The sequence below is a fragment of the Carcharodon carcharias genome, chromosome 21, assembly GCF_017639515.1.
Source record: "Carcharodon carcharias isolate sCarCar2 chromosome 21, sCarCar2.pri, whole genome shotgun sequence".
Classification (NCBI taxonomy): domain Eukaryota; kingdom Metazoa; phylum Chordata; class Chondrichthyes; order Lamniformes; family Lamnidae; genus Carcharodon; species Carcharodon carcharias.
In genome coordinates, this window is record NC_054487.1 from 44,382,126 (window position 1) to 44,406,998 (window position 24,873).

A 24,873-nucleotide genomic window follows, 5' to 3' on the forward strand; every position below is an offset into this window, starting at 1 on the left:
GACGGCATTTTAACACGGGCGATAAAGAAATGCATTATACTTCACATGAACTCTGGTTTAGATGTCTCTATGGAGCTGACCAACGTTATGGAGCACAGAAGCAAAGGGAAACAATCAAAAAAGATTTATAACATATCCTGAGACCCCACTATTATGAGCTACCACAAAGAAAAAATCCCATTCAACATCAGTAGTAAAAGTTTTTATACTTAGATTTACAATTCTATATGGTTCATGGCAAAATATTGACTGCTCCCCTTGGTCACTGATCAGCTTCTTGTTTAAAGTGATACAGTGGAACTGATATAATAAAACGTGCAATGAGGGCATTGCAATGTAGATTGAAAAAAGTATATGAAGTGACCCCGTGGCCTTTCTGAATAGCTTTGGCAGATACAATGGCAGCTGTGATAATGAAGTACTGTCAGCATTTCTGCATAATAGAAATACATCAAGATCTGTTCAACCATAGTGAAAGTTTAAAGGACAATCTATAATTGCAAGCCATCCTTTAATAAAAAAAAGGCAGGTTGTGTACATTCCAATCTGACAGCTTTTTGCATAGCTTATCTAAAAACTTCACCATTTTCTCATCACTTGGAGACATTTTGTTTTTGGGTTGATGTAGCTTATTGAATAATTTCAAAGAAATTGCTACAATGGGAATTTTCTCATGCAAAATGGCACATGGCTGGAGACATTACAGTCAGTCTCCAAAATGGTCAATTAAAGTACAGCAGCTATGCAGGAACAGATTTTCCTTACTGTACACAATCTGCCAACCTGCAGCAAACCTTTACTGTACCTTGTGGCTAATTTGAAAATGTCCTGCTTATACAAAAAAATGCAACACAAGGAAAGCACTCTGCCAACCCACAAAATGCATATTTGATCATTCTACATTAATTTTACACTTTATGTTATTTCACAATTCTTTTGGACAGCAAATTAGATTTTCCTCAACAAGCTCCTCATTCCAATTTAACTGGTGACTTATACAACAGGAACACTTGTGTGTCACACTTTCTGTTTCACTTAATACCTGCACAAACATGGAGTTGTGTAGAAACCATGCTGTTTCCAAACTATTGGTAACAGCCATTTGTATTTCAAACTTTACCTCTTCCATTCAACGGGCAGACTAAACTTTGACTGGTCTGTTATAATTGTGCAAAAGTTCTATGGATAATGCTAAGTTTGGGTTGCTGTAAATTTAAACTACATACGTTGTTCATCATTTTGCTAAACTCTAATCCTTGTGGAATTCTGGATTAATATTCAATAGCACCTCAAAGCTGTGCATTAGACTGTAATATCAGAATAGTGGAACATACTGGCTTCTTTCCTCAACTCATTATTGTTACGAGTTGGAAATTTGGGCCATTGTCACCTGTTTTCTGAAACTGGTGAAGCAATATTGGCGGAAACCCGGAAATAAATTGGCCATCCAGAAGAGGCATACGGCCATATAAGAGCTGCAATTTTAACATCCTTTTAAACTAGAGATAATCAAAGGAATAAATATTAGAGAAAAAATTGCTTAAAGCAATAGCCTCTTACATTGTTTTTATTAGCTGGAGTTTGGATTTCCCTTCTGCTCACACCACACACACACTCCAGTCAGATGGACATAGGTGTTTGTGTTGCAGCTGAGGCCCTTTAAGGAATATAAGAAAATATGATAGACATTCTACTGCTTAATTGTTGGGGTCTTTGGCTAGCTATATATTTATATATGTATCTAACTGGGATGCCAGGAAGATGAAGAGTCCCATGATCGTGTCTACATGGATTGGGTTGTTCTACTCCCACCATTCACAAATTGGGTAGAAAGAAAGTCACACACAAGCAAACATCTCCCCTCCCTTTTTTGCTTAGAGAGTTCCAAGCTTGAGCTGGACTTGACAGATAGACATGACACAAATTAATGAAAAGTTAAAGGTTTCACAGGAACCAGAGATTTAATACAGACATCTTTGCCAAATCAGGCAGCAAATCTCATGCGTCCCATTCATCCTCATCTTCAGCGGTTTGCTGCTGTGGAGGTGGGAGGGGTGGAATAGCATCAGACATTCGAGCAAAAGCGCCACCTGGTACAGGAACATCGCCAGCAGCTGCTCCACTATTGCCACCCTCACTTTGAGGACCTTTACCTGAGATACCTGTAAATCAGATGTACAAGTTTTAATCCAGTCAATTACACAGAATTATAGCATGTGTTGGTATGATAAACCGCTATTATATTTTGAGGAGTTCAAGTTACGACACTATTCTGTACATAGTTTCAGCATCGAGCTGTCAGTTCCAGCAGAATAAAGTTTCTGTTGGATGTAAGAGGACCCATGTGAAGTGAATTTCTCAAAACAGTTCAGTTGGCAGAGTTTGCAGCATAAACCTGCAAACAGGTTGGTACTAAAAGTTGTTGATCTCACAAGAAAGGCCACTAAAATGGATACTGCAGAAACATAGTCAGGGCAAAGGCACCTTATTAGGACAAAGCAGAGGAAGCTTAATCCTTCATTAGAATAAATGCCAAATACAAAGTGTAAAAAGTAAAGTAACAGTGAGTAAGGATGTAATCGGCCAGTCTTTTACATAATGTCGCTCATGATTTGCCATCAACTGACCCTGTTTAATAGCAAAGCTGTGTCAGCACTGGATTTTGTACCTTTTCTCCTCATCGCAAGCTTGTTGAAGAGATCAGACATCAGATCCCCACCTCCCTTCGTTGTTCCAACTAGAACACAAAATACAGGTCAAGATCAGTGAGGTCTCTACTTCCTCCCCTGCCCACACTCAAGATTGCTTTGTTAGCATAGTTGCACCAAGAAAGAGAGTACATTATACAGATTTCTAATCTAAATTTACATACACACTCCCATTAACAAACTAACAAATGAGGAAAATAAAAAGCACATCGCGGGGAACAATTCTGCTGTTCAGATTCTCAACAAATTATGTTGTTTTTACAACCATCAGCACCTGTGATACAAAAGGCTTCACATATGCAATAAAAAAACGGAAAACATTGAAAATATTCAGCAGATCAAGCAGCATCTGTGGAGAGAAAAATAGCGTTAACGTTTTGGGTCAATGATCTTTCATCCGAACTCCATGTGCAGCTAGCAAGGTATTTTACTTTCACTTGGATAAAACCATTTCCCAAACTGACAGCAGGGATTGGCACCAGCTCAGTGTTCCTGAATTCTGGGGTAAAATGGGAGTGTCTGCTGCCTCCCTAGGTTCACTATTTAACTAAAGATGATACAAAGGATTCCTTTGTAGGCCAGCTTCTGGGAAAAAGTGAAAATGTGACCATGCAACACCTTCAAAAGATTCTATAATCCTAAATAAACGTAAAGTGGTTTTATATATTTTCAGAAACATCACCATTTAATTCTGATCAATTACCTGAAATAAAAAAAGAGTTAAATAGAAAAATACCTTGTTCCTGTTCTTTTTGCTTCTTCTTTTCCATTTTAATGGTCTTCGCATTGCGCAGTTTGGCTTTCCCAATTCCTCCAGCCTGACGGATTGATTCCAGCAGACTGGCTCTTCCATTTGAGGGTTTCACAACCTCCTGAGGTGCTCCCTGCACAATGCCACCTTCTGAAGGACAGTTAGTGAAAGTAGAAGTCAATGAAAGAGCCTTTCACAATTAAGGTCCTATTGATTTGGGAGAAATATTACAGGGGTATAATTAGCTTTGCCATGGGCACAAAAACAAACAAACTGTCTTCAATGGAAGGGAACATCAGCTGATATTTAGAATCATGGAATGATTACAGCGCAGGAAGAGACCATTCGACCCACATCATGTCTATGTTGTCTCTGCAAAAGCAATTCACCTAGTGCCACTACCCACTTTTTTCCCTGTAACTCCACATTGTTTTTCTCTTCAGATAATTACCCTAATCCATAATAGGTGGCTTATTTGCTACTGTCCATTTTACATTTCCATTGAAGATGCATTTTACTCCCCATATCTCTTGGGCATCACCAAGTACTTCACATCCAATGGATTACTTTTTTGAAGTCATTAGTGGAGATAATAACTTCACAAACAGCACAGCCCACAAAGGGTCCAGAAGAATAATGGTTATGTTTCTGGACAAATAATTCAGCGGCCTTGATAAATAAAGACATGAGTTAAAATCTCACCATAGCAACTGGAAATTTTAAATGCAATAAATTAAAATTTGGAATAAAAAACTAGTATTAGTAATGTTGACTATTAAACTGGGATTGTTGTAAAAATCCATCTGGTCCACCACTGTCTTTTAGGGATTGAATTCTGGCCTATGTCACTCCAGACCACAGAAACATGGTTGACTTTTTACTGCCCTCTGAAATGATGAAGCAAGCCATTCAACTGTATTCAAGGTGGGCACACCATTACCTTGGCAAGGGCAATTAGGGATAGGCCAAAAAAAATGCAGGCTGTATGAGCAACGCACATCCCATGAATGAATTTTTAAAAACTGCTCATTTTATCGTTTTTATCTATTGTCCAGCTTTAGTTGCTCTTACGATGGTAGTGAGTCGCATAAAACCACTGCAACCTTTGTGATGAAGGTATGCCTACAATGCTAAATAAGGAATTCCAGGGTTTTAAGCCTGTGATGTTGAAGGAACAGCTAGTGGATAATACATCACATGCTGTGGTTTGACCCAGATAAGCACAATTCCCCAGTTTGATAGCCTGTGATTTGAGGAGTATTACAACTGACCTCAAAATTCTTGGGTTACAGGAGGAGAAAAACTAAAAAAAAAAAACAACAGCTGGGACTCCTACATAGTGTCCCTGGTTAAAAATCTAATTTGTAGAGATGATTGAGCGAAGTTGTAGTGCTTCTGAAGTGGAATAAGCTGTTGACACTCATTTTAACTTCCTTTTCAAGATGCCATTCTCTTGCCAATATCAAACCTGCATTGAAAACAATTTTAAGGGCAGTCATAATCAAGTCAGCAACCCCTGGATCAACCAGATTATTAATTTTTGGTAAAAAAAGCAAGTATTTTAGAACAAAACAGAATCTTGGTAATCCTTTAAGCTCATGAAACTAAAAGTCACAAAAGTAGAAACCGTAGATCAATAAAGACATTTGGGCACAAACCCTCTTGTATTTGGTGCAGTGAACATCACACTCAGTGATGACCTGCAGTCCCACTAGATTCCTGCTGATGGTAGCACTGATCTATAAGAAGGCACCAACAGCAACATGTTAATGAATGCCTGTTTATTCTAAGCATAACCTATCACTGGACAGAATAATGAATCATATTTTTATGCAAAATCAAAATACTGCAGATGCTGAAAATCTGAAATAAAGATAGACGACGCTAGAAATACTCAGCAAGTCAAACAGTATTAGTACAGAGAAACAGTTCTTATGAAGAATCATCAACAACCCGAAATGTTAACTGTTTCTTGCTACAGATACTGCCTGACCTGCTGAGTATTTCCAGCACTTTGTATTTTTATGCAACAACCCTGTGTTGGTTGACACACAATTTAGATAGGATTAAGACACATTTACAAACAGACCTGGTGGTTGACTGTTACCAACATTAATTTGCAGAGAAGACTGAACTGGAGGTGGAGGTGGAGGAGGAGGTGGAGGTGGTGGCGGTGGTGGTGGAGGTGGAGGAGCACTAGCTGGTGCCAGTAGTTCCGGAGGAGGGAGTTCTACAGGCGGCAGTGGAAGAGTAGTATTCTGTTGATCTGAAATGCAGAACATAAAAGTTATGGACTTTGAGTAACAGCCATTCCACAATCACTACTGAAATTAGAAAATGTTAGATGCAACATTGATTACTGCTTTACAAATACATTTTCTGAAAATAGAGACATGCCTAAGCTTTTCATGTTGCACTTACCAGCACACTTTGCAAGAATACCAAAAAAGGGGAAATACAACAATTTATACTGTATGTGAAGAGAGTGCTGATTGGCACTTAAACTAGGCAGCTTTACCCTGATTCCTCAGGGCAATGCCTTGAGCAATGAATCAGTGAATAGCTGTCACTTATTTTGTTTAGCTGAAAGAGGCACAATGTATGTACATGTTCTTTCTGTCTGCAAAGAACAGGGTCCTGTATATTAATATGTGTAGCTTCCAGTACACACAAATGCGCCACACTGCGAGCCCAACTGACCATCTTAAATTAGTTGTCAGCATAATTCTTAGCACACTGGGGATTATTTAGCAAATGTTATCCAATCGTGGAATCACATCTAGTGTTGGACACTGTTTTGAGTTTTGCAGGCACAGGCTGGTTGGATATAGTCTGTACCCTGCCCGTTGCAAACAGCGGCTGGGACTTGCTGTTTGATACGATCCGCTGGTCTTTGGGACATACGGCCTACGTACCTAGCATCACATTGGCACCGAAATTCATATACCACGTTACTCATTTGTGAGATAGGCAGAACATCTTTTGGGCTTGATGGCAGCATCTTGTTAGTGGCGAATATCACCCGTGTTTCTACCTTTGAAATGGAGCAGTCAAATGAACTCACCTTCCTTAATGTACCAGTTGAGAAATCTGCCAAGGATTCTCTACACAGTCTACTGCAAGCCTATCTTCACTGGTCAATATACTCATTTGGATTCTTACAATTCTACGCACTATAAGGTTAGTCTCATGGGCATCCTTGTAAATAGGGACTAAGCCATTTGCTCACCATTCAAGCTTGATGCTGAAATAGGGTGCATCAAAGGCATCCTGCAGGATAATGGCTACCTTGATCAGATCATTTCATGCTGTATATCACGCAAACTCATGAACCGGCCTAAGGCCACTACTTTCAGCCCTGAAAAATGTCCAAGTCTACCTCGGATTACCCTGGAAGGGCAAGATATCTCAAAAAATTTGAGCAACAGGTGAAGCCAGCTGTTTCACGCTGCTACAATGCAGTAGCAACACGAGTGGTATTCGCCACTAACAGGATGCTGCTGTCACACAAATGAATAATGTGGTATATGAAATTCAGTGCCAGTGTGATGCCATGTATGTAGGCCATTAGTCCCAAAGACTGGCGGATCATATCAAACAGCAAGTCCCAGCCGCTGTTTGCAACGGGCAGGGTACAAACCAAACCCCAACCAGCCCATGCCTGCAAAACTCAAAACAGTGTCCAACATTAGATGTGATTCTGCGATTGGGCAACTTTTGCTAAATAATCCTCACTGTGCTAAGAATTACGCTGACAACCAATTTAAGATTATTAGTCAGGTTCATAGTGTGGCACATTTGTGTGTACTGAAAGCTACACATATTAATATACAGGGCCCTGTTCTTTGCAGGCAGAAAGAACATGTTCACATACTGCGCCTGTTCCAGCTAAACAAAATAAGTGACAGCCATTTGCTGACTCTTTCCTCAGGGTAATGCCTTAACCAATCAGGGTCAAGCTGCCTGGTTTAAATTTCAAACAATGCTTGGCAGTTAACTGTCTGTTACCATAACATATGCATTCTCCATGAGCAACGCCACTTGCCAACCAATCAGCACTCTACAGTATAAATTGTTGTTTTTCCCCTTATATTGGTGCTCTTGCGAGTGTCCTGATGAGTGCAAGACAAAAAGCTTAGACACGTCTCTCTTCTCAGCAATACTCAAGTTCTGTACTACCAAACGACTATTCAAATACATTTTCCTGCAACTTTGCAATAAATTGAAGATTGCCTTAATGAAGAAAATACTTTCTAATCTTGAGCTATTTTCTAATGTATGGCAACAATTAGTTTGCTATTAAAATTGGCCAGGCTTAAAGACAATGCAGGTCCAGACAAAGGTGTCACATACAGCACCAACCTGCATACCTTCTCTGGTCCTCCTCTTCCCGTCCTGCAGAACTTTGTGCTTTAAAGTGGTTATATCTCATATTAAAGCAGTGTGCTCCTATTTGTACTGAATGTTTTATAGAATGACTTCATTTTAAGAGATAAGATTTGAATGCATTTTAATTTTTCTCAATTTTCTATCCTTATTCTGGGCACAATTCTAACATGCCTTCTGATGACCAGCCAAGAGAGACAGAGATTGGCAGTCTCGAGAGACGGAGCCTCCTTCGGCACTGCACCTCGGACATATTGAGGTAGCTGTTTCGCTGACTGTATACCCTGGCAGCAGGATAGTGGCATTTTCTGTGGCCCCTTTCGCCTTGGTCTACCTCTTAGCCCTGCGCCCCTTGTGCCTGTCCTCCCAAAAGGTGGCTCCCCTGGAGGCTGAATGTGCACTTCTGGCTTCCTCCCTTCCTCCTCAGCAGATGTGCCTCCAGTGCAGAGTTCAGCTCCCATTCCCAGGCTATGGAAAGGCTTCCAGAAACCTGCAAGCCCAAAAAAAATTCCTCACTGCAGAGTGCTGACCTGAGGGTTAAGAGTCCTGACAAAGCAGCTGGTATGTGTTTTGAAGTATTGCAGATCACACAGGCAAGTTTCAAAAAATTTGAAAAATCAATACCTGAGAGAGCACACCCGCAAAACCAGTGAGCCCTCTTATCCCGCCCGTGGATGAGGTTTATACAAATGTGTCCTACCTGCCTGCCCATTGTGCTTGTGCGCCGACCCAAAGATTGTACGGGCGCTGAGAAATCAGCGTCGATTGGTGAGTCAAGGACCTTAAGTGACCCGTTAATTAATGGCGGGCGTGCAGCAGATATCATCGTGCACCCGCCCAATGAAATACCATGATGGCGCGAGATGATGTCGGGGCGCTCGCCCGAAATCATCATGCGTCATTTTGCATGCAGACGTGTGGGGCCCGCTCCCGCATGCCAACAAGAAAATTCTACCCCAAGTTAATGGAGGCAATCACATTCTAGCGAACGAACGTGCAGACGAGCGAGAACAATGTGCTAATTCTACAAACAACAAAGCAGTAATGCAGACTATTGTACAGTACCTGGGCCATTTGTGTAAACTGGTTCTGTATTGAAGTTGGGCAGTTCAGGCATATTACTTCCTGGCACAGAGGGTGCAATGCCTGGACCCAGATCAGCACTGTACATGAGGTCATCAGCAATACCAGGCAGATCTGGCAGGTAGGATGGGACATCAATCTCTGGGACCTGTCCCAGGTCTGGCACATAGAAATAATTTTCAGTTGTCTGAAAAAAACAAAAGATTACAATGTTCAGAAGCCCATACAAAACAGCTTAAAGTAAAACTCTAGCAATAGTGAGAAGCAAATACCGTAAGAATATTTTTTCTGTTCAGTTTCAGTCAGCTTGGTGTTAGTTTGCTAACAAAAGTGCATCAGCTGGCTCTCAGTAGGTTTGATATCAGATCAGACTTATACCCTAGAAATGCATTTGGGAGCAGGATATTACTGCACCAATTGCATTTTCCTTTAAATCTGTTGAATCCATGTTTGGCTCAATGAAACTGAAAGGGGAGCCTAACTGGCTTAGCCAGAGTTCCAAACTTTAGTAAAGATTAGAGTTCAGTTTTCCCCATTAACACCAAATGACTGTGGTCCCTCTTGGATGAACCTTTATCTACATTAAAAGCATAAGGAAATAAATCTGCCAATGGCAAGCCAACAAAGCTAAGGGAAACCTTTCAACGGAAAGCTAAGAAGCTGGATGTACTGATAATGCAAACACATGTACAGTTATGAGCAGTTAGGAACATTTCATTACGAAAACAACGCAAAGTAACTTTGTTACCCAGAACTTTGTATCACACATAGGCTTTGCAGAAATTAACCACGAGACTCTCATTCCTGTTTGTTCAGTGACTGAAGCAACGTGTAGTTTTAATTAATTATGGATTAAAACACATGGACGTCTCCTCTTCTATGCCCATTGGGGCAGTCTGCAGAGGATTACTGGTGACAGGTAAATGCATTACAACCTTTTATCAGTGCATAATAAAGAACTATGCCCAGCATACTTCCACAGTAGCATTTTGCACATCCATCACTTTTTTTAAAAATCATGTAACGGACTGGATGGAATATAAGCGCCCCAGACTTTAGCAATTACCTGTCTTTCAAGTTGCTCTCTCTTAGTGATAGAGAGTGGAGCATCAAATGGTTTCTCATCTTTCTCAGTCTCCAGAGCAGTGTGGGTTTTTGTCACAGCTCCGGCTAATGGGTCCAATAGAACATACTTCTTATAGCTGTAGGGAGAAAGAGTAGAACACCATCATGCACAGACCAAGCTGATCTGCTTCACTATCTTAAAAACTCAATATAAAGAAGAGAACAAAACTGATTACCTATAAAGCAAGCTATAAGTCTAGCACACAATACTTCCTTCAGGATTATCTTGATAAATATACTAGTCTTTTCCTGCTCCTATTTCTTATATCCTTATGATCTCCTAAAGCCTCAAAATTCATCATTTGCTAATAGCATTAAAATATTTTCATGTTTTCCCCCCTCAAAAGAAGTGAACCCAGGGGTTCAGACATCATGAAAAACCATGCTCCCAAATGCCTCCACCAAAATTAGAGTACAATTACTTTATTCCTTCAGGATGCTATGCATCAATGTAAAAGCAACTTCAGTTACTTTTTTGATTAAATTTACTTATTCATTGTGATCCTGGCATGAGCTGGCCAGGTCAAACAACATACCTATGTCTACATATTTGTGATTTTTCTATTTGTTTGAAATCACATCACACTTAAACACTATAAATTATTTATAATTCATACACTGAACTTGCAATACACGCCAAAAATGCTCTTTTTCTGAATAAGCTACAGGATGTTGTTCTGCAAGTGTTGCTAGGAGTCATTAGTTAATTTTCTTCCATGAATGTCATCTTGCATTAATGTGAAGAACCACAGACCACACTGGCAGTTGGTATGCCCATGTACAACTCACATACTGAACAAATATACCAATAAAAACAAAATTATTCCCTTGCTCTTAATCAGGTTATTGACACCTACGGGTTCTCAGTGGTGTTGAAAAGTAGCAGAGAACTGATGGAGGTGATATTTCGAGGAAGGCTTCCCAAACCTTCCTCTGTCTCATTCTCCTCCTGCGATTTAATATTCAAACACACAGGATAATATTTCTTTGCCTTCTCCTGAAGGAAAATAAAATAAAAATATCTCTATTAGTTCAACCTGCAAATCTCAACCTGGAAATGTTTCATGCTATAACTAGATTGGCATCTAGATGTTTATTTTACTTCACTGATGAGATAGGTCCCTAATGTCAGTGGAGGAATCACATGAGCAACCTGCCCTGCCTTTATGGTGAGTCCTTCCAGTGAATTTCAGCAGACTGACTTGTGGGAAGGAAATCTAGAGCACAGCTGGACGTACCTGATGTTCAGCTCTCAGTATTTTCAACACTGGACAGTGAACAGGAACAGAAATTCCCACTGATATTTCTCCTACTTAGCTTTAACCCATTAAGACCTCACTGACACCCCAGCTGAGATTAGATATATGTTTGAAATATTACGGCAGTAGTGATAGTATTGAAACAACCATCTCAAAAATATGGTATTGGAGTTAGTGTTGATACAGAGGCCAATACCAGCAATCATGAATAGGTTGAAAGGAGGTTGAAGGAAAGGGGAGAAAAGAATTACGGGAAAGGACGTAAAGGAACTGATGGACACATGCAATGAGGACTATTGCTTATGTAGAGGAAAAAACTGAGCAGCCTCTTTCTGTGATATGTGCATGCACTTATTGTATTTCCAACTTAAAATATAAAGACTTGGCAGGAGCAGAAGGCGGTGGAATGTGTTCATCACACTACTTTTATACACAAGGTGGCACGATGTGTGGATCACCTATCTTTTCTGTTCAAGAAGAGTGTGGAGAACACTTACTTTTCCAGACAAGATTCCATTTAAGATATAAAAGTAGAAGCAAGAGGAACAGATTGCATATTGCTCCTATATTTGGTAGAGAAAGGGATGGAAAATCCAGTGTAAAGATTGTTTTGAAAGACTCTAAAGGCAAAATCTAGGAGCTGGGGGATTGAAGAATGCATTATGCAATGTTCTATTAGTTTTCTAGTCTGATTTATCTTACATTGTAAATAAATAATCCACTGTGTAAAGATTGATATTTGTTGTCTATTAACCAGTACTTTGAATGTTTTAAGTTCATGCACACTTAGTTGCACAGCTTTTGATATTTAAACAGCTTGCAATAAGGATCGTCAGAATGGTACATAAAAAGGCGGAGTAAATTGGGTGCCTATATTTGATTTCATTAAAATGTCATAATTCACAAGGGAGTTGTTGTGGGCTTATGAAGAGCCTAAGGTTGCCGTTTACCTGCACTGCCTTTTCATCCAGTGGCTTCAGCTTGCTGTGAATCTTGTAGCGTGGACGCTTCTGCAAAGCAGGGTCATCCACCCCAGTGAAAATGGAAACATAATCCTGAAGCCTTTCAGGTGCAGGGTATTTTGCACTGGAAAACACCTGCACAGAACACAACAGAACAAAAGGAATATGAATCCTATTGTTAGGCTAGTATTAATAAAGTAATATCACACAGCCTCATTTCCACGTAGCCCAAGATGACCTTGCAGTTGTGCATCCGGCCAGCCTGAGGAGATACGCTTTCAATGATCATCAAAACTGTGACTCAAAGCTAGATGTACAAAGGACCATAAAATGTAAACTACACGTAACACTTCATGGTTTAGTGTGCTGAAGATTGATTTGAGATTTCACTTAGAGGAACAGATCATCATTTGGCCCCTTGGGCCGGCGTTCTATTAGCCTTTTTAATTGTTTTTGTATTTGCCCATAACATTTTAATGATTTATGCACATGGACCTTCAAGTCTCTTTGGATCTCTAATGCATCTAGCTTTTCACCATTTAAAAAGTACTCTGATCTATCTTTTTTGGGTCCAAAATGGATGTCTTCACAATATTACCATTATTTACTTCATTAATATTAATTTGCTTATGCTAATTTTGTAAAGTTTTGTCCCTGGTACACTGGGCCTCCCAAGGAAACTATCTTGCCCTTAACTGTAAACACTGGGGCAAAATAACTATGTTCAGTACATAAGGGCTCTTAACCACCCTCTTTTTCCTAAAACACCCTTAAAAGTTTGTGCTGCTTTTGATATCCTTTGCAAGCTTCATTTCATACTACATTTGTGTAGCTCGTAACCCTTTGCTGCTTTGTATCTTTCCCATTTGCCAAGATCTATACTGTTTCTCTGCATTCAAGAAAGTATTTTCTTTTAGTTTTAAGTTGTCCCTTACCACTTTCGTCATCCATGGTTTTTTTTTGAGAAGTACAGCTTTTGCCCCTCAAGGGTATAAACTTAACTATTTTAATTAATTAATTACATTATTTCTTGAACACGTCTTCCTAATCTGTAGTTTTACCCATTAACAGATTTGCCCAGTTTACAGTCAACAGTCTGTTCATCCCATTGAAACTGGTCTTACCTAAATCTAGAAATCTTAATGTCTTTTTCATATTTCTCCCGATCAAACAACACCAAATTCAAATATACTATGGTCTCTATTAAATAAATGTTCATTCAGCATTAGGCTGCTCGCTGAATTTGGCTCATTATTAAATCTAATATGACATTCCCCCTTGTTAGTCCTAAGATAGATTGTTGTATAACACTATCCTGAAAACACAAGAAATTAAGTACTTTCCTTTCATGAGTTTGTCACTTATGCTAATCGATAAGGAAGTTAAAATCCCCCATAGTTTAGGCAAGCATGCAGTAATATATTCTCCTACTTCACAGCTGCTACCTGGGGGCCTATTCACAACTCCCACTAACAGTCTTAAATTCCTTTCTAAAATTCTACACATACAGTCTCCACTACTTGCCTACCTCTTATCTTTCTTTTCTTACAGAAGTATCTCTTCCTTGATCGCTAAGGATATTCCTCCCCTCCTTTTTTTCTATATTCCCTATCCTTCCTATAGATCTTCTAACCCGGTTTATTCAGTTCCCAGTCTTGATGATCTTCAAGTCATGTTTCAGTAACAACTGCCATGTCATACCCTCCAAGTTGAATTTGCTTCTGCAATTCATTCAATTTGTTGCTGATACTCCTGTGATTATATAAAAAACATTTGTTAACATGTTGATCCAAATCCGGCCATCTGTTCTAATGTTTTTCTCACATTTCTTATTTCGCTCTCCTGATTTAATCACTTTATATCTTTTAGTTTTCCTTTTAAGTGTAGTACCTAACACACAATTTCCAATAATGACGCTACTCTCTTCCTTTTTGTTTGTTTTTGATTTATAGTACCATTCCCGCCTGACACCTCCATCCCAGTTAATACCTTATCCTTGTGGTCACCCTTTTTATCTGTTCCGCTAGGATCCTGCTCCAAGCCTGCTTCAGGTGGAGTCTGTCCTAATGTAACAGTTCCATCTTGTCCCAATACTGGTGCCAGTGTTCCATGAAATGGATCCTGTTTGCCACACTACTCCGCAGTCACATGTTCACTTCCTTAATCTATTTATCCATATACCACTTTGCATATGGCTCAAGTAATAATGTGGAGATTATAACCCTTGAGGTTCTAGCTGGTACTCTCTGAACAGGGCCTCTTGTCTATTTTTCCTGTGTTGGTGATCCCAACATAGAGCATAACATCTGGTCCTCGCACTCCAATATCCTTTCAAGTTGGTTTGAGATGTCCTTCACCCTAGCACAAGGTAAACACACCATATAGGCCTCCAGATCCTGCTTACAAAGGATGCTATTGTCCCCTAACTACTGAATCTTCTACAACTACCACATGATACTTCCCCTTTACCTTCCTTTGGGCAACCTCCTGCTCCAAGCTGTTACGGTCAGCATTCTCTGTCCTCCAGTTTTATCCTATCCTCAGTTAGAAAGTACATCAATTCTGTCCAACAGGTACAGTTTCTATGGACATTTGTTCTCCATTTAACCTGGGATCCCATTACTCTGTATACTAGCAGTCACATCTGATTCTGCATCTCTATACAAGACATGGCCGAAGACTGGAAAAAATTGTCCAGATATTCCTCCCCTTTATTATGTGTCAGCGTGTCTCCAACTTGCACTCCAGCTCGATGATCTACTGCAGAAACATTCACTTGGGAAAATCTAACTATTCTCAAACCCCATATACCACAGTCCAGACACAACCTGCTCTGCCATATCTTAGACTATATTGATTTACAGATTAAATTCTAATTCTTTTTAAAACTTGAAGGCTATTTAACTGTTTAGTTTACACCCAAACATAAACAACAACTGCTAAATAAAGATTGCTAACATCCCAAATAAACTAACCAATAAACTTAACATTTATCTGTAACTTACTTGCACCACTGAGCCATTCCACAAGCTATGCTGACATTGTCATTGAGCTTTTACCTTGCTTGTCTGGTGCATGCTGCTCTGCTTCTCCCAATAGCTGGCAGAAGCAGAGCCTCTCACTTTATTTTATCAGCTGCTGTACCTCCTGTCTCAAGGTTACACAAACCACAACAAGTGTTAAAGGCAAAAAGACGCATCTCCTGCTCCCTTTACATTGAAGTTTGACTGTTACCAAATTCTAAAGTTCCCACTTTATTCCTAGTTGCCTCAGTTAACATTGCAATTTCTAGTTACATCCTGTGCATTAGCTCTAATGACGGTTTACTGCTGCCATTTTGCAATCCCTTTATTCCACTGGATAAAAACATATGGCAGAGGAAGATATACTACATAGAAAAAAAAAATACACACATGCATACAGTTAATTTACAATAGATTTGATGTTCTTATAGTACTGTGATATTTGGTCACCATGGTGCAGATCATCACCTTAAAAGATGGAAGGCTGTCACCACACTGATATTCGAAGAGAGCACTATCATTGACACCACCTAGATGCTGTGACAGCAGTCATTGCAGATTCAAACACCATTTACAATGGCACTTCAGAGAGTAACCAAGGAAGTAACTGAACAACTGACTGGAATTATGATTAATTGGAAGCTTTATCTAAACCGTTTGTGTTGTTACAGACAAACTGTAAAGGGTATTTTGTGTACAAAAGGTTAAATAGTTTTCTGACTGAAAAACATGGAAAATACCTCAGAGCCAACTGGAGTTGAAGTGCAATTATTTAGCATTTTGCATTGAAAAAGTCAGATTATTTAACTTCAAATTGTGCAAAAAAGGGGCAGTGACACATTGAAAGAATATTTTTCTGAATTTGCAAATCCCTATTTCCATGCAGAAACAGTCCAGAATCTCACACACCAAGAAAACCCTGGAAAATTTGCCCTTACTTTAGTGGCTTTCTTGCTGCCTTTGATTTTCTTGATCTTAGCTTGTGCCAAGTTGATTCTGTCATTGATGGACTGCAAACGTGTTTGGTTGTTCGCCACGTTTTGGGAAACCCTGCAACAAGACATCCTGCTGTTTAGAGATAAAAACAAAAAACAAAAAACAAAAAACTGCGGATGCTGGAAATACAAAACAAAAACAGAATTACCTGGAAAAACTCAGCAGCTCTGGCTGCATCGGCGGAGAAGAAAAGAGTTGACGTTTCGAGTCCCCATGACCCTTCGACAGAACTAGGCGAATCCCAGGAAGGGGTGAAATATAAGCTGGTTTAAGGTGGTTTGGGGGGGGGGGGTGTTGGTTGTGGGGAGAGAAGTGGAGGGGGCTGGTGTGGTTGTAGGCAAAAGCAGTGATAGAAGCAGATCATCAAAAGATGTCACAGACAGCAGAACAAAAGAACACATAGGTGTCGAAGTTGGTGATATTATCTAAACGAATGTGCTAATTAAGAATGGATGGTAGGGCACTCAAGGTATAGCTCTAGTGGGGGTGGGGGGAGCATAAAAGATTTAAAAATATTTTTAAATAATGGAAATAGGCAGGAAAAAGAAAAATCTATATAATTTATTGGAAAAAAACAAAAGGAAGGGGGAAGAAACAGGAAGGGGGTGGGGATGGAGGGGGGAGGTCAAGACCTAAAGATGTTGAATTCAATATTCAGTCCGGAAGGCTGTAAAGTGCCTAGTTGGAAGATGAGGTGTTGTTCTACTCCGGCCCCCTTCCACAACTCTTTCTCCGGTACATCAATGATTACTTCGGTGCTGCTTCGTGCTCTCGTCAGGACTTGGAAAAATTTATTAATTTTGCTTCCAATCTCCACCCCTCCATCATTTTCACGTGGTCCATCTCTGACACTTCCCTTCCCTTCCTTGACCTCGCTGCCTCAATCTCTGGTGATAGACTGTCCACCAATATCCATTACAAGCCTACTGACTCCCACAGCTACCTTGACTACAGCTCCTCACACCCCGCTTCCTGTAAGGACTCCATCCCATTCTCTCAGTTCCTTTGCCTCCGTCGCATCTGTTCCTATGATGCTACCTTCAAAAACAGTTCCTCTGACATGTCCTCCTTCTTCCTTAACCGAGGTTTTCCACCCACGGTCGTTGACAGGGCCCATCTCTCGCGCATCCGCCCTCACGCCTTCTCCTCCCTCCCAGAAACATGATAGGGTCCCCCTTGTCCTCACTTATCACCCCACCAGCCTCCGCATTCAAAGGATCATCCTCCGCCATTTCTGCCAACTCCAGCATGATGCCACTACCAAACACATCTTCCCTTCACCCCCACTGTTGGCATTCCATAGGGATCGTTCCCTCCGGGCCACCCTGGTCCACTCCTCCATCACCCCCTACTCCCCAACCCCCACCTATGGCGCCACCCCATTCCCATGCAAAAGATGTAACACCTGCCCCTTCACTTCCACTCTCCTCACCGTCCAAGGGCCCAAACACTCCTTTCAAGTGAAGCAACATTTCACTTGCATTTCCCCCAACTTAGTCTACTGCATTCGTTGCTCCCAATGCGGTCTCCTCTACATTAGAGAGACCAAACGTAAACTGGGCGAACGCTTTGCAGAACACCTGCAGTCTGTCCACAAGAATGACCCAAACCTCCCTGTCGCTTGCCATTTCAACACTCCACCCTGCTCTCTTGCCCACATGTCTGTCCTTGGCTTGCTGCATTGCTCCAGTGAAGCCCAACGCAAACTGGAGGAACAACACCTCATCTTCCGACTAGGCACTTTACAGCCTTCCGGACTGAATATTGAATTCAACAACTTTAGGTCTTGACCTCCCCCCTCCATCCCCACCTCCTTTCTGTTTCTTCCCCCTTCCTTTTGTTTTTTCCCAATAAATTATATAGATTTTTCTTTTTCCCACCTATTTCCATTATTTAAAAATATTTTTAAATCTTTTATGCTCCCCCCACCCCCACTAGAGCTATACCTTGAGTGCCCTACCATCCATTCTTAATTAGCACATTCGTTTAGATAATATCACCAACTTCGACACCTATGTGTTCTTTTGTTCTGATGTCTGTGACATCTTTTGATGATCTGCTTCTATCACTGCTTTTGCCTACAACCACACCACACCTCTCCACTTCTCTCCCCCCACCCAACCCCACCCCCCCACCACCTTAAACCAGCTTATATTTCACCCCTTCCTGGGATTCACCTAGTTCTGTCGAAGGGTAATGGGGACTCGCAATGTCAACTCTTTTCTTCTCCGCCGATGCTGCCAGACCTGCTGAGTTTTTCCAGGTAATTCTGTTTTTATCCTGCTGTTTAGATTTGTTCTAAATGATGAAACACCAATATAAAAATATATTTGCCACTACAGAGTTAAGATGTATGGAATTAAAGGGAGGATAGAAACTGGATTCATAATTAGTTAGAAGGGAAAAACAGAGAGCAAGGGCTAAGGGTTAAAAGTGTTTGGAAGTGGTTAGCAGGGTTCCCACAGGGAACTGTTCTGGGGCCACTCTGTACATCAATGATTTGAAGAACAGGGTTGGATTTGGCAAATGGTACAAAAATAGATATTGTTAATTCCGTAGAAGACCAAATGAAGTTGTAAAAGGATTAGGACAACACACTGAAGCTGTAGAGGGATATTGATAAGATGAGAGAATGGGATAAAAAATTCAAATACTATGCCACTAAGTGTAAGCTGAGCTGATGTATTTTGGCAAAATAAAAGTTATATTCAGAATGCAGGGAGGCTTGATGCAGTGGTAAGGCAAGATACGAATATCTAACTTAGATAACGAGGGTGGGTATAATATCATTATTGCACAATCACATAGGGACTAGGCAGTGTACTCTAGCACTTAAAGGGCATTGGAACCAACCCCACACAAATGTACTGCTCCCAATCAAACCCTCATCTGTGCTTCCATTATCTCCAAATTTAATTTAACATCCACTTGCTGGCCTCCTAAACTCCATTTTTCATAATCTACAATGAGACCATACTGTGCCACGAACTCATATTTCCTACTGACCTCAACTTGTATGTTGTTCCCCAACACAACCAATTCAGTAATCTTCATTCTCAATCTTTCTACATCTTTCTCCTTCCCTATCTCAGCAATTTGGATTTAGGATCGATATAGATCATTGTAATCCATCCAGGTAATCTCAGTATCTAAAGCCATATCCCAATCACACCAGTTACACCCCTCTAAAATCTTTTTCTCCAGTTACTTATCCTCTCTGTCATTCTGTGATATAATCAGGCTCCACTGCTTACATCGGTAGGACATTTCACACATTAAGCACTCTTTGCACAGGTAAATCTAAACTAAATCTCTGCCCCACTCTCTGAAACTCCCACAATAAAGCTATCTGACTTCCTTCGTCTTTCTTGCTTTTTAAAAGCCTTCTCAAAACCATGATTTTGGTCACTTCCCCTTTAACTGTTTGCCATTTATTACCTCACTATGATATGCCCTAAACTATTAATGTGAAGACTATATTAATCTATCTTCTCCATTTCAAAGTACTCTCTATACTTCCTTTTGAAACATTAACGCCTACACAAACTAGCAAAAAGTGAAAATGGCCAGTAGAATTCTAAACTCAAAGGTTGTTCATTAACTTGTTCTTGCAAGTGACACAGTACCTAGAACCTCAAGACACTAAAAACACTAATAAACACATCTGCGAAGTGATGCCCCTGCTCAGTAACACACGTCTAATGTTTACACAAGTTTCTCACTACCCATGTTATTTATGGTCCATACCTGGTGAAAACATCATCAGAAATTTTCTGGAGATACTGAAGGACATCACTGATCTGGTGAATCGCTTCCTCACGTCGCAAGTCTGGTTGGATGATCGGAACAGTGTACACCTGTCCTTCAGTGAAGTACTTCTGCATCATTTTAATTCAAAATTGGAAAACTAGAATCAAGAAAAGGCAGCAGTAATCAAGCTTATTTTTCTCAGAAATCAACTGCCGTTTTCTACTATTAAACCGTAATTGTGACTCATGCGGCCATGACTCTGCTTTGATCACTGCATATTGATTACCTTTATGGGCTAAACAGGAGCGCTTACACTGAAGGCTCGAAATGTTAACTCTGTTTCTCTCTCCACAGATGCTGTCAGACCTGATGAGTTTTTCCAGCATTTTCTATTTCAGATTTCCAGCATCTGCAGTATTTTACTTTTATGCTTACATTATATTTCAGTTGCAGGAGACAGACATGAGATTTGATGGTGAAAGAGACGGCCTATTAACGCCAAGGGTTACCAGTATCTGTGTAGATGGTTGGGTCTGTGCTGTCAGCCCGAACCCCAATTTTAGGAAACAAACTGTTGCATCTTCCCAGTCAGCAGACCTCTGGCCGCACATGCGCACATCATCCCCCATGCTCTGCGCAGGTGCAGACACGCACACGGTCTGCCGGACTCTTCCCGAGCTCAGTGACGAAATTGCTTGGCAGTATCCCCGCCTTCTGACACTGCTACCACTGCCCTCTTGGTCCTTACCGCCCAACCTCAAACACCACTCATTCATTAACTGCTGCTTCCAGCTCGACCGCCGCAAGCTTACCTCATAACACCAATCCGCACCTGCGCATCGCCTTCTAATTCAGGCGCACGCGTAGAACTTCAGCCCCAAGCCTTCATTCCTCAAGCCCCGCCCACCACAACAGGCCGCGCACCGCACAACCGGCCCCGCCCACCACAACAAGCCGCGCCCACCACAACAGGCCACGCCCACTACAACATGCCGCGCCCCAGGGCCTTTGCTCAACCACTTCGGGTTTACTCCGCCCAAAGATTTCAGAAAGTAATCTTCCTACTCCTGTTTCGAGTTCTCCGCCCAAAGGCTGACCCACAGCATCGCGATCTCCACCACGGGTAGCGCAAGAGGCAGATCCCAAACCAGCAATATGATAATGAGGAGATAAGTTGTTTCTTTTCGTAAGATGTTGGTTAAACGTCTCATCTGGAAGACTTAAAAGTTTATCCCGAATTCCTAATGGGTTTATTCGTGCATATCTTGTATTTATGGTCTAAAGAAAGAAAATGCAGGAAAAGATCAGTAAATCTGACAGCATCTGTGGAGCTCTGAAGAAACGTTAACTCTGTTTCTCTCTCCACAGATGCTGTCAGACCTGCTGAGCTTTTCCAGCATTTTCTGTTTTTATTTCAGATTTCCAGCATCTGCAGTATTTATATATCTGTGGTCCCTAGTTTTGGACTTACCCAGAAGTGGAAACATCTCCATGTCTAACACTATCAAACTCTTTCATAATCTTTAAGACCTCCATAAGCTCACCTGTCCGAATAAGAGCCCCAACCTGTCCTAATCTTTTTGTAAGAACTATAACCCCTCAGTTCTCGTATCATTCTAGAAAACCTTTGTACACTCCTGCAGTGCCTCTTCATTATACGGAGACTGGAACTGTTTACATTACTCTCAAAAATAGGCTAACCAATGTTCTGTCTAAGTTTAAGATAACTTCTCTGCTTCTGAATTCTATCCCTCTAGAAATGTACCTCAGTGCTTTGTTTATGGCCTTATTAAGCTGTGAAGTTTTTTTTAGTGATTTGTGTATCAGTAGCCCAGATCATTGTGTTCCTCTACCCCATTTGGATGCTTATTTTCACAAGAGCATGTGGCCACCTTATTCTTCCAACTAAAAATATATTATCTCATACTTATAGTAAAGTGCTTGTGGTGTTTTATCTGATAAAAGTGCTTTATAAATATGAATCAGTGTTGAAGTTTGTGATTACAGATCTATTTTGTTGTTGATTGACTTGCTGTGTTTCCAGCATTTTGAATTGGTGTTTCCTTTAGAATCATAGAATGGTTACAGCACACATGCTAGCTCTCTGTAAAAGCAACTCACCTTGTCCAATTCCCCTTCCTTTTCTCCATAGCCCTGTAATTTTTTTTCTCTTCAAAACAGAATTGAAAGATTATCTGAAGGCCTCTGTTGCATCTGCCTGCTCCACACTTTCAGGCAGTGCATTCCAAATCCTAACCACTCACCGGGTAAGAACATTCTTCCTCATGTTGTTGTTGCTTTTGCCAATCACCTTAAATTAGTGTCCTCTGGTCTGGATTCTTGTGTCCATGGGAAAAGTTTCTCCTATCTACTCTAACCAAAACCGCTCATGATTGTGAATACCTCTATCAAATCACTTCTTAATCTTCTCTTCTCCAAGGAGAACAGTAACACCAATCTATCTATGAACTGAAGTTCCTCATCCCTGAACTATTCTCATTAATCTTTTCTGCACCCTCTCTAATGCCTTCACATCCTTGTCATTGTGTTTATCAGCAGGCCAACAGGATTCCACCCCTAGGAAATAACTGAGAAAACCACTATTATGTAGTTTTTTAAAAAATTCATTCACAGGATGTGGGCATCACTAGCAAAGCCAGCATTTATTGTCCACTTTTAATTGCCCTTGAGAACGTATTGCTGTGTCACCTTCTTGAACCACCACAGTCCATGTATATTATAGTTTATCATAGCATCTTTGATAAAACTGAAGGCAGTTAAAAGCCATCCACATTGCTATGGATTTAGATTCATATAGGTCAGATGAAGAAAGGGCAGCAGGTCTCCTTCCATACAGGATACTAAGTGAAGGTGATGTGTTTTTGCAACAATCCGATAACTTCATGGTCACCATTACTAACACCATTTTTTATTCCAGATTTATTTAATTAATTTGAATTTAAGTTCCCCAGGTGCCATAGCAGGTTTGAACTCAAATCTCGAGATTATTGGTCTAGGCCTCTGGATTACTAGTCTCGTAACACAACCACCATGGTACTGTACCCATATTGTGGAGAATTTCAGGAAAAAATACCTCATGAAAAGGAAATGAAAGAGAAATAATTAAGCAAAATACTGCGGATGCGGGAAATCTGAAATAAAACAGAAAATTCTGGAAAAACTCTGTAGGTCTGGCAGCATCTGTGGAGAGAGAAATAATTTTATTGTTTTGAGTCCGCAGGACTCTGAGCTCTGAAGAAGAGTCATACAGAATCAAAAGAGAATTAATGCTTTGGAACTGAAATAACAATATATAGGCCCCCATATTGCTGGGGAGGTGTATGGGGAGCAATCCAATAATGTGTGGGAAACTTGGACGAAAGGTCAATGACCCCAACAGTGGCTTTTTAACTCTGCCAGATACCTACTTCACTTTCTTGTTTCTTGTCCAGTGGGTTGGAGTGGGTGTGATGAGACACAATCTCAACCCCAGAAAAGGTCTGTCAGAAGAAGTTTAAGAATGGATTGGAAATGCTATACCATGCGTCAATTATGCCTGCCTTGATGTTCTGCTGGGTGGTGAGAAACCAGGTGTAGTGAGAAAATCTGCCGCAGCAATGGCAGGAAGAAACCTGCCACTGCCATCAAAAAAGCATGGCTGGAGATGACCAAGGTGGGCATGAACAGAAGCAATTTGCAACGCTTGTATATTCAGTGTAGGAAGTGCTTAAATGAAAGGCGAGTACAGTTGCACATTCACCTGCATCCTATTGTGCATCAACCCACTAACTCACTCTGCCTTCTCACGGCCTACCCAATCACGCCACTTCTCATGTCCATTTACCTTGCCCAAACTATCCTTCTCTTTCTATGCATTTCCTCAATTCCATCCATCATTCCCACTTGCCCTCATCCTTATGCAATTTTATTCTCCTCCTCTATACTACACCTCCTCCGTGAGGTTAACAGAAGAAATATGCTAATGTATGATGTAGATGATGATGTATCGCTGACATCAGTCAGTCAAAGTCATGCGTTATGACTGTCAACAGAGAGAAGTTGGAATACATTGCTCAGGAGCAACATGTCTACCCTGTAACCTGTTTAGATGCTGTACTAATAGACAAGTGTTAAGCAAGTACCGGAGTATGGCCACAGTCTGTCCAGTAACCAGGAATCATGCGTAGAGACCAGAGACAAGAAGGACCCTCTCAGAACACCCTTGACATCAATGCAGCAGTTGTGGCATCAAGAAGCCCTAGCAAAATTGAAGTCAATGGGAATCAAAGGGAAAATATCCCACTAGTTGGAATCATAAAGGAAGGTAGTGGTGGTTGTGGTTATTGGAGGCCAATCATCTCAGTCCTGGGACATTGCAATGAACCTGGACAATGAAGGAAAAAAAAATGACAACATTACTGTAAGCCTTTCTGAAAAAGAAGATATGATTCTTGATTGTATTTTGGAAGGACTGTGTACTTTCTGTAGGCAGTTGTGAGAGACCCACACTTTTCTCTGTGTGAGGCAGCTCCACTCTGAGCAATGGAAATTATTGCTGAGGATTATTGCTGAGGATGTGGAGACAAGACAGCACCAACTTCTGCAATGGAACGAATTTCAATGCCAAAATAAAGATAAATTTTCTGTAGACAAATAACTTGGAGACAAGATTGCTGTACAGGATTCTGCAGCTTCTTAAGTGCTAAAGATTCTGTTGCAGCTTCTGTGCGGACACCCAGCTCTAAAGGAAAGAAGACTTTCAGCTAGGACTGAAGTACAGGTGTCACTTGACTTTTACCCCTGAAGTTACCAGCTCTTTGGCAGTGTGAT

The 24,873-nt window shown here is 40.8% G+C and overlaps 1 protein-coding gene across 7 annotated transcripts; it reads right to left on the minus strand.

The window, feature by feature from the left end:
• Positions 1-187: 187 nt before the first annotated feature.
• wash1 (WAS protein family homolog 1) lies at positions 188-20,952 on the minus strand. 7 transcript variants are annotated; one of them, XM_041216171.1, is made up of 11 exons: positions 20,856-20,952; positions 20,041-20,200; positions 16,236-16,347; positions 12,263-12,409; positions 10,911-11,050; positions 9,995-10,130; positions 8,911-9,115; positions 5,549-5,725; positions 3,445-3,609; positions 2,669-2,737; positions 188-2,162 (listed from the first exon to the last, which is right to left on the minus strand). In XM_041216171.1, the coding sequence occupies exons 2-11, from the start codon at positions 20,178-20,180 to the stop codon at positions 1,999-2,001; spliced, it is 1,455 nt and encodes a 484-aa protein (XP_041072105.1). In that variant the 5' UTR covers positions 20,181-20,200; positions 20,856-20,952; the 3' UTR covers positions 188-1,998. The 7 variants fall into 7 exon arrangements, with proteins under 7 accessions (XP_041072105.1, XP_041072101.1, XP_041072100.1 ...); XM_041216167.1 differs by having other exon boundaries at positions 16,236-16,365; positions 20,856-20,945; XM_041216166.1 differs by lacking the exon at positions 20,856-20,952 and adding an exon at positions 20,553-20,838 and having other exon boundaries at positions 20,041-20,171.
• Positions 20,953-24,873: the final 3,921 nt, after the last annotated feature.

Excerpts from the sequence above, each read along its gene's own strand:
- wash1 (XM_041216164.1), bottom strand. The coding sequence starts at position 20,819 with ATGAATGAGTGGTGTTTGAGGTTGGGCGGTAAGGACCAAGAGGGCAGT. Across the intron at positions 12,410-16,235 it reads GCAGCAAGAAAGCCACTAAA|GTGTTTTCCAGTGCAAAATA; the intron begins GTAAGGGCAAAT and ends TGTTCTGTGCAG. Across the intron at positions 2,163-2,668 it reads GCTTGCGATGAGGAGAAAAG|GTATCTCAGGTAAAGGTCCT; the intron begins GTACAAAATCCA and ends TCTGATTTACAG.